Raw genomic sequence first — 10,618 nt, 5'->3', positions numbered from 1 at the left:
CTGCAGAGTCATCCCACCCAGACTGCCAATAAAGCCCACTTTTGCCTGATACTCTTGGCCTCCTCTCTTTTCTAACACTAAGTACTAATACTATACTTCTAATATTTACTAATATTGCACTTTCTCTGAAAAGGAAATCGAGATTCAGAGACGATAGGAAAGGTCCAGTTATAACAGAGCCAGGATTCAAACCAGGTGTATTCACCTCCTGAACACTACATTTTCTTCAAGACAAAAGAGAGACAACACCCAAATCTAAGAATTACAGTCCAGTCTCCAGTTTCCTGGTACAGAACTTAGAGACTGACAGGTACGACCTCAGCTCACACCTAAAACCATCCCTTTGTGGAATCATTTGGTGGATTCTTGAGTTAACCAGTAGGTGTTCCCCATTTTTATGGTTTTAGTGCCCTTCTTGGCTTTGGTGAAAGTACTCCTTCATTCTTGGCCAATGAGCTTTGTGTCAGGCTGGTTCTACCCAGGCAGGCGCCAGGGGTGTGTGATGTGACAGAGACTGAAACCTAACAACCTATCCCACCCTGGGACCACAGTGATTGGCTCAAAGATGCCGTGCCGCGTGGTCAGAGACAAAGCAAAGCAATGAAGTGTTTGCTGAGGGCTCCGAGGAGAGCACTCTGTTCTGTGGGCATGTGGATGTGAGGCTGCTGCTGCCACATCACCAGGGGAACCAGCCTAGCAAAGATGACAGCCCAGCTCAGGCAGGGGCAACAGATGGAGCCTGGAGCACCATCTGAGCCCCAACTCATGCTATGCCACAAGTCAATTAAGTCCCTTTTTGCTTTAGCTCATCTGTGTGGGGTTTCTGACTGCTTGCAACTTGCTTCACTTACCTTCCTGTTTTTATTTCCTGGCCCTACTCTGTTAGTGGGACCCACGTCCTCTGAAGCATGAGCCATGTCTCAACTCATTGGCTATACCTCACTGCACCTGCACGATGCTTAGAAAAGTAGGTTTGCTAAGTCAAAGGAATACTTAAGTGCTTAGTAGAACAAGTATACACCAAGTTTAAAATCCTTCTGCTAGTGAGAAAAACAAACACTGACCCTCCCCCAAGCCCTCCCTCCATCTCTTTCCACCACACAAACTACATCAACAACCCGTTTTACTTGCTGGCCCACTGAGCTCAAAGAACTTTCTACAACCATGTATACGATCTCCCAATACTGGAATCACCAAAGGCATAGCTGGATCTACTAACCACAGCTAAGACGCTTCAGCTGCTCAAGATGGAGCACAATGCCCACTCCACCAGAAATCAGGCACTACCTCCCCACAAAGAGAGTCCCTCCACTGGCAAAATAGACCTCCCAGGCCTATGCACTAACTGCACATACTTGACTCATACTTGTTGTTGTCCACAACAACTTAATTCAATAGCAATTTGTATCTACTTTATACATGTTTATATCAAGTGACACATTAAGTTTAGAAACTAGAGGACCAATTAAGGAGGGACATGGAGAGGAGCCTCTAAAAGCTAGTAAACTGACAAATTTAAAAGTGAAAACTGACTGCTAAGAAAGGTAAAGAGAACTGAAAAAGAAAAAGACCTTGGGAATTTTTTCAAAATATCAGCCTGAGGCCATTTAGCTAACACCATAAATGTTCCTACATATTCAAAATGGCCTGAGGATATCACTAAATTATAGCCCAGGGCTCTAACTGGATGGGCCATCAAGATGACTCTTATCTTTTCATATTCACTTTAAACTCAGAAAAGTTAGGTCATAATTTCAGTAATTTTTTCACCCAAAGCAGTTAAGATTAACATTTTGGTACAGAACATAAAAAAAACTATTAAATACGGGAGAAATTCTGCTATTTCAAAATAAATCAACCCTGAAAGTTTTCACAGAATTAAGACTTCATGTCATTTTCACCTCTTCCAACTGTTCCAAGCAAGCCTTCCCAGCAGTTTGTGTTATGGTCTGTGACAATCCAGATGCTGAGGGGGAAAATGAGATATAGGAAAAGATGACATTTAACATTACATTCTGTTCTTTCTCAGAACTAAAAGAAAACCTATCAGATTAGTAAAATCATATTTTTTAATGGAATAATACCCACTGTCAGTGGTATTGTAATTTGGAACGCCATTTTAGAGGGGGAAATTGGCAATATTAAAACTGAAAATGGGGCCTCTCTGGTGGCACAAGAGGTTAAGTCTCAGCATTATGAAGCTATCATCAGTCACTGCAGCAGGACTTCCATCCCCGGCCAGGCAGCTGACCCACGTGGAGCAGCAGACCTCTCCTGTCTTGCCAGCTGCTCTCCTCAACAGTGTGTTTCAGTCAGTCTGCCTGTTCTGTTCCCCAGTCTGTCTCTGGTGAATCCTCTCACTCCCCCTCCCCCAACACACACCTCTGGTCTACACCCCAGCTCATATATGCATAAATAAATTTTTAAAAAATAATTAAATAAAACTTAAAATGCACACATCCTTGACTGAAGCTGAGCAGAGCATTGAAGTCAGAGATGGAAACCATGGGTCATGCCCAGATGGCGGAGCTCCTTGAAAACCAACAGATATTGGGTGCAGAAGAAAACCATACAGGCAACCATGTGCCGATTGTTCAATATTTTCTACAATAAAAACCAAAGTCCTAAAAAAAAAAAAATAGGAATACATCTTTTGCTCCAGAAATTCCACTGCTAAAAATTTACTATTTGGGATATGTTTCCCAAAATACATCAAATTTTAAATTTAGAGCTATCCACTGCTCTAGGTTTTTGGGCTACTGCAAAAATAGGAATAATCTAAAAAGTCTACCCATAATGAACAAGTGAAATCAATGAAGTACAAGCACAGTGGAATATTATGCAGCCATGTTTTTAATGAGCTAGCTTTTTTTTCCCCCCAAAGATTTATTTATTTATTTATACAAGCACTGGGTACAGTCAGAAGTGCGGGAGGGCGAGAGAATTCACCAGAGCCAGAGCAGGGAACAGAATAGGCAGACTGAGGAAACACACTGCTGAGGGGAGCAGCGGGCGAGACAGAAGTCTGTCACGCCATGTGGGACCCTCACCCGGCGGCCGGGGATCCAACTGGTGCTGGAGAGGCTGCGGGCAGCTTCGCAGCCCAGCGCTCAACCGCTGCACCACCACGGAGGCCCTAATGAGCTAGTATTTAAAGGTCAACGTATTGTGCAAGAAGCAAAAAAACTGTAGAGTATGATCCCATCTGCAGATATGCTTTTGCTGGTACAGGCATGAACCTTTTTTTGGAGACGTTATATCAGCAGATGACCTTGAGTTTTATCTTTTTTTAACTAAAAAAAAAGGAGGAGGAGGAGGAGCAGAGAGGGAGAAAAATAGCTAAGTAGGCATAACACTTAACCCACTCACAGAATGGTTTCGTCTGCAGGTCCTCCTTCCAGAGCATTTTCATCTTTCATTGCTTCTTCCCAACAATAATATCCAAAACCCATTTCCTTTGGCTTTCTCCCTGCAAATACTCTAGATTCTATGGGATCATGTAAACACTTCTCGACTCTGCAAAAGTCTATTCACATACTTTCTCCAAGACTCTCCCCATTCCTGCATTTGACATATAATGTGTAATAATTATTCATATCAACCCCACTTCTTTTTTTTTTAAAGATTTATTTATTTATGCATACAAGAACTGGGGTACAGACCAGATGTGCAAAGGGTGAGAGGATTCACCAGAGACAGAGTGGGGAGCAGAACAGACAGATCTACTGAAATACACTGCTGAGGGGAGCAGTGGGCAACTCAGGAGAGGTCTGCTGCGCCATGTGGGTTGCTCCCTGGTGGGCTGGGAGATTGAACTCTTACTGCAGAGGATGCGGATTGCTTCATAGTGCAGTGTTTAACCCCTTGCATCACCAGGGAGGCCCTCAATCCCACTTCTTGACAGTGCCCTGTGTCCCTGGGACATGCTGAGCATCACCACTTCACCCAGAAAAGAAGCTCTTAGGGAATACGGCTCTCAGAAGCACATTGACCCATACTAGCAGGAATCTTCCCAGCCTTCCACAGTTCCAAATCAATTCAACAGTTACTAGCTCCATACAATGCCTGACACTAGGGAGATGCCAGGCATAGGAAAATGAGGCAAGTATAGTGCATGTCCTCCAAACTCCCACTCTCCCTGAGGGAACCCTAGCCAGATCACAGTCTGTCCTCATTGCAATGCCAAAAGCTGTCTTCAATTCCACCCACTGACTCTTTCTGACAAGACTCCTCCAGTCTCACCAACCTGAGAATAAAGAAAACCTAGTCGTGAATTGTGAACATTTACTGAGCGCTCCTCATGGTGCACAGCACCAAGCTCTTTTACAATAGTTCATTTTAACCTTACAACCCACTGCAGGGGATCTGATTATTACAGCCTCTATTTCAGAGAAGGAAATTGAGGTTGAAATTTACAGATTACACCTCCAGGCTAGAACTGGAAGGGTTTGCTGCCAGAGCAGACTGTCCTTAACCACTATGCCAACCTGACCCGCCAAACACAGTGACAAGGGTTGGGGAAGTCTCTCCTTTCTCCCACACATGGAGTGGAGGGGCAGACCCGGAGAGTTTCCTTTTCTACAGCAAGAATTTCGGGGTCGATTGCATCTTTGCTTCAACTGCTAAACTGCTTCCAAGACAAGGGGATCCTCCCGTCCAGAGTCAGACGACCCTGCAGAGATCACCAGAACCAATTCCTGGACACGGTCTTGGCTCCCCGAAGGAGAGAAAGCGAGGCCTTGCCCCTCGGGTGATCTCCCGCGGACACAGTGACCATCGCTGGGGTGGACACTGCGCAGCCTGGCCGAGCCTAGCGCCCCGGCACAGTCCGAAGGCGCTAGCGCCCCGACCACCCAGCTGGACGACACAGCACAGCCCCAAGCCGGGGCTCGGGGCTCGGGGGCAACCCGCCGCCACGCCGCCCCTCCCCACACTGAAGGGGAAAGAGGGGGGGCTGGTCGGCTGGGGTCCCGAGAGTCGCCAAGGCCCGGGGGTCCGAGGAAGACCGACCAACACGGGACATCCCTGCCGCTGCCCCCTTCCCCAGTGGGCTGACCTTCTGGGGGTGCCCCGAATCCTCCCCAAGCCAATGAAAACAGCAGCGTAAACCCGCTTCTCGTTCTCACCTTCCAGCGGTTTCCAGCCGCGCCGTCGCCGAGCTACGCGCACCGGCACGCCCCCCTTTCATTCACCTGTCGCCCCTCCGCTGCGAGGCAGGGCAGCTGGCCAATCACGGGGGCCTTTGGGCCAGGAAGGCGGGCCCTTCGGTCAGCAGGTTAGTCAATGGCGCCGGGACCCCCTCCAGAGGATGCGCTCTGGAGGCTGCAGTGCTCGCGGGGTGATGGGAGTTGTGGTCTCAACGTTGGTTTTTCGGGCAAAGATAGAGTGGACAAAACTACAAGTACCAAGATGCCAGAAGGGGCAAGAAGCAGAGCTGGTGAAAGGCTGGAGCTCGGTTGGGTCTTTGGAGTCCCACTTGAGGGACCTGGGAAGTGTTCATCCCTTTGTCCGGAGAGCTGAAGCGTGTGGTGCATACAGGAGCTATGGCATATCTGCCCACGAGCATTCTGTGTGCTGTCACTCTGCAAAATTTCTGGAAATGAGTGAAATGGTTTAATCTACTCAACAGGTTTTTATTGAACACCCACAGCAGTTCCTTTGAGAGGCTTTCAGGTGCACAATTAGAAGTGAATGGTTCCGGGATGACTGTGAACAAGACAAACCAGGTAACTGTTCTTAGGGAGCTTCGTCCACTTGGAGGGGAGGGGGTATATTAGTTTGCTAGGTCTTACGTAACAAAGCACCACAAACTGGCGTAACCAACTAAAATCTATCTTCTCACAGTTCTGCAGGCCAGAAAACTGAAATCAAAGTGTCAGCAGAGGAAAGCTATGAGGAAGGTTCTGCTCCTGTCCTCCTGCTGGACATGCAGATGACCATCTTCATGTTCATGTCTCATTCTCCTTGTGCTTCCCCTTTTGTAAGGACACCAGTCCTACTGAGTTAGGGTTCACTCATTGTAACTAGTTGCATCTATAATAACTCTATTTCCAAATAAGGTCATATTCTGGGGTTAGGACTTCAACATAGGAAGGTGGGGAGGTGTTACAATTCCACCTGTAACACAGCAAGGTGGCCAATAAATAAACTAAAAAAAAAAAAAAATCTATAAAGTGCCTACCAAAAAATCACAACAGGGTGTTGATGCAACAGGGTGATTGGGTGGCTACACTAGGTTGAATTCAGGTCAGAGATGGCCTTTCTCAGCTGGTGACCTTCCAGCTGAGATGCTAGTAAGGCGTTGTGAGCCAGGTTAAGATTAAACAGAAGAGCATTTCATGCAGAAGAGGCGTATTAGTATTAAAGGCTCTAAAATAAACTGCTTCGTGTCTAAGAAAGGGAGGATGGCCGCAGGGCTGAGGGGGTGGATGACAGGCCAACAAGCTTCAGGAGCCACCTCTACTGTGACACAGGGCCCTGCACTCAGAAAGGTCCCATGCTTGGTTTAATGCTCTGCTTTCCTTGGTTTAATTTTTCTGCTTTGGTCTGTTGCTTTAGCATTGTGTTATTGTATGGGTGTTCTGAACATTCTATTTTTACTGGGTTGGGATCACCCTGACTCCAACTAATTGTTCATTATTCAATTTGATAAATGGGTTTAGGACACCTGAACTTGGGCCCTCAATTCTAGCTAACTACCTATACCTATTTCCTAACTTTCTCATTCAATGCTATATGGGATACTTTCCTTTTTTTTAATATTTTATTTTATTTTAATTTTTTTAGATTTATTTATTTATTTATACAAGCACTGGGTACAGTCAGAAGCGCGAGAGGGTGAGAGAATTCACCAGAGCCAGAGCAGGGAGCAGAGCAGGCTGATTGACGAAGTACACTGAGGGGAGCAGCGGGCGGCAGGAGAGGTCTGCGCCATGTGGGACCCTCCTCCAGTGGCCGGGGAGCAGACGGGGATCGAACCGGCGCTGTAGAGGCTGCGGGCAGCTTTGCAACCCAGTGCTCAACCACTGAGCCACCGGGGAGGCCCTATATGGGAAACTTTCAATCAGCAAATATATGAACTAGGTAGCCTTTCCCCCCAGTCAGCCCTGTCCTTGTCCAGAAGGTTCACAGCCAAAGGACCATGACGACAGGGATGGAGACTGTGCTTGGGCTCAAGAGCGGGAACATCCCTCACCAAGGACACCCTCACAACACCATTACTGACACCCAGTATGGGTGGGTCTGCTAGACTTAAGCGGCCTGTTCAGCCACCATTATGGTTACCTGCAGTTCTGCATTCCTATACAAAGGTCAGAACTGTCCAGTCACATCATATGAGCCAAACCTTACAAGGTGCCTTTCATATCACTCAAGAGCAGAAAGCTTCATCACTCTGGGAAGGGTATGCATCAAGAAGTATGACCGGGAATGCCCGGGGGGCTGAGGACGGATACATAAACTTACTCCCGACTCATACATCATTACATATGACCCGGAACACCCAGTGGGGGGGATGCCAAGGACCAATGCATGACAAGGGACCCCAGAAGATGATCAGTGGAATGCCTTGTTGATAAGATTAGGACTATGGCTGGGGGCCTGGGGTCTAGTTTCTATTACAACACTTGGTCATCAAGGTGATAATATGGTCAGCAGACTCGTGTCCTCCAAGCCCTAGATGACATTCCTGAGTTTCACCCATTCTTTTCTCCTTGTCCTCCTAATGCACGTAGCTGATGCTCTATGATTATTCTATCAATAAAAACAGCCAGGATCTTGCTCTCAGCAGCATCCTGCCTTGTGCAACCTGCTCCACAACTCCCGTGTCTCTGTCAGTGTGGTGTTGCATGAAGCAACAACCCAGTTTGATCACAACAGTCTGGACCTTGGAGGGTAGGTGAGTTCAGTGAAGGTGGTCAGAGGTTCAAACGTCCAGTTATCAGATGAGTAAGTGTGGGGATATAATGTGCAGCATGGTGACTATATTTTTAAAAGAAAAATTATTTTTATTTATTTATGTGTACAAGAACTGGGGTGTAGGCCAGTGATGCAGAGGGTGGTGGTGAGAGGATTCACCAGAGACAGTGGGGAGCAGAACAGGTGGATTCACTGGAATACACCGCTGAGGGGAGCAGCAGGAGAGACAGGAGAGGTCTGCTTTGCCATGTGGGTTAGCTACCTGGCCCGGGATTGAACTCAGGCCATTGAGGTAGTAGTGCTGAGCCTTAACCCCTAGGCCACCTTGTGGACTGTGATAAGTCAATCTCCCCTGGTTGATGAAACTCCAGGGGAGGTGATTTATGACAACTGAGTTCCTTCTGGAGGACCTGTCAGTAAGCAGATGAGGGGAGTTCTGAGAAAATCTCTCCCTGAATTTGCAGTTTTTCAAGTGCTTTCAGCTCAAAATAATCAATATACCAAAGCGTCATATTTTAGGCTGGCATTTCATGAACTAAATCATCCAATCCCAAAGTCCCTTTTGAGAAAAACTCTCACTGTTGTCACAGCAGGAAGGAAACACCAGTTGTCACACACAAACACCCCCCCCCGTGGCTCCCCCCTCCACTATGTGCTTCTACAGAAGGGTCTAGATCTTTCCTCTGCCCACTCACAGGTACAGAATGCGAGCTTGTAATGCATGACTCCCCAAACAATGCTGGAAGTGACTAGAAAGACTATTATTATTATTATTATTATTATTATTATTATTATTATTATTTTACCAAGGAGAGAAAGAAACACAAAGATTGTGACTAGTTTCCCTCAATCAGCCCACAGCGCCCCATAATGGAAGCCTTGTCACTCCAGGAACCAAGGACATCGGCTCTTTGGCTCTTAAGTGGCCATATCCTTTGCCCTTTGGACCGCAATAATCTACTTCCTGGGTAACTGTATGAGTTACATGAGAGATCGGTGGCCTGCACACACAGAGTGCCCCCTTTTGTCCATTATAAAGTGATTCATAAACATATGGGAAGTTGGAAAGAATAGGGCTTTGCTCAGGATCACACAGCGTGGCACAGGAGAGTACCACCAGGTGGTTTGTATTGGCCAAAGTTTAACAACTGGTTGGTGGAGGATGGTGGAAGGGGCATGACTTGTAGTGTCTGTAGATGTTAGTGATATAAACATCCCATCTATGTCAATTAAAACCACCAACATAACATCATTGAATGTGGAGTAGGGAAGAAAGGTACAATATTACATAGTATTTCCACCATATAGACACAATCAGTGTAACTCATTTCAAAAGCACAGATGATAATGAAATGCATAAAATTAATTGCATCTGATGGGTTTGGTGTATTTATAACTTTTGTTTCTATATAATGTATTCATACGTTTATATACTTTAATTTTAATTACGCTTGTATTCAATAACCAGCTCATAAAATTCCTGAAATTTTAACGATCAGCTCTAGAAGGCTGAATTGGAATCATCCTACTGGCTTTTAGACATGCCCTGGACTTCCTCAACAAGCAACTGAGGCATTTTCATTTTGCATTGGTTCCCACAAATTGTGTAGCTGGTCCTGCTGCCAACTCTGCTGGAATATTCACAGCAGAACCAGCATGGGCTTGAGATTTAGAAAGTCCACCTCTGGAATCATCCTGGGCCTGGCTGGCTTCCACTAAGGAAGCCCAGCCTCTCTGGAGGAGGCCACAGGCTATCTCCACCTCCAGAGAACCCAGCCAAAGGGAGCCAGCTTCATTGAAATGAGTCCACAGCGCCATCTGGTGGCATATGAATGTCAAGCCTCTGAGAGTCAAGGCCAGAGGATCTATCAATAGAAGAATCACCATCCAAGAGATGACCAGTAGTGCCCCAGGGGGACCATGGGTCAAGGGAGGGTCTGAGGGTCAGTGATAGGGTGAACTACTGCATTCCTACTTCAAGCAAGAGACCCCGAAGTAAATAAACTGTTCCAGACAGAAAAAGCAACAAATGCTGAAACCAAGGATTAAAATTAACTTCTGCTGACTCCCAGTCTATGTTTTCAACATTTTGCTCAGCATAACATAGGTTTATGAACTCTCTGTCAGGCCCAGCATTGTGCTAGACTCTTCACCCAGGGGTAGCAGGCTCAAACAATGATAACTATCATGTTAAATATTTGGTGCTAGGGCCTCACTGGTGGCGCATGGGTTAAGACACAACCTGTGAAGCTAACTGCAGCCATTGCAGCACGACTTCGATTCCTGGCCAGCCAGGGAGCAACACACATGGTGCAGCAGACCTCTCCTGTCTCCCCTGCTGCTCCCCTCAGCAGTGTACTTTGGTCAATCTGCCTGTTCTGTTCCCCACTCTGTCTCTAGTGAATCCTCTCACCCTCCACACCTCTGGCCTATACCCCAGCTCTTCTGTGCATAAAATAAATAAATCTTTTTAAAAAAGTATTTGGTGCTAGATGATGTGTTAGGTGTTTTATTTATCTTAATCTTCACAACAACCAGGAGTAGTACCCCCACTTTAACGATGGAAACACTAAAGCCAAGGACAATAATTTGGTCAAGGCGATATTGCTGGGAAGTAGCTATGATGGTATTTGTTTTTTGTTTTTTTTTTTTAATTTTCTAGAGGCATGTCTTATTTATTTATCTATTTGTTTGTTTGGTT

General features: G+C 46.2%; 1 protein-coding gene across 1 annotated transcript in view; it reads left to right on the top strand.

The window, feature by feature from the left end:
- Positions 1-7,141: 7,141 nt before the first annotated feature.
- The window catches only part of BSDC1 (BSD domain containing 1), a gene marked incomplete at both ends in the record, with an annotated part of 28,774 nt that continues 25,297 nt past the window's right edge, over positions 7,142-10,618 (top strand). The window contains one exon of the mRNA XM_084242260.1: positions 7,142-7,236. Within this exon, the coding sequence (XP_084098386.1) occupies positions 7,142-7,236 (95 nt within the window). The remainder of the gene's footprint in view (positions 7,237-10,618) is intronic.

The sequence above is a fragment of the Talpa europaea genome (assembly GCF_964194135.1).
Source record: "Talpa europaea genome assembly, chromosome: 9".
In the NCBI taxonomy this organism is placed as follows: domain Eukaryota; kingdom Metazoa; phylum Chordata; class Mammalia; order Eulipotyphla; family Talpidae; genus Talpa; species Talpa europaea.
The sequence above is the reverse complement of the archived record's forward strand: the minus strand, read 5'-3'. Positions and strand labels throughout refer to the sequence as shown.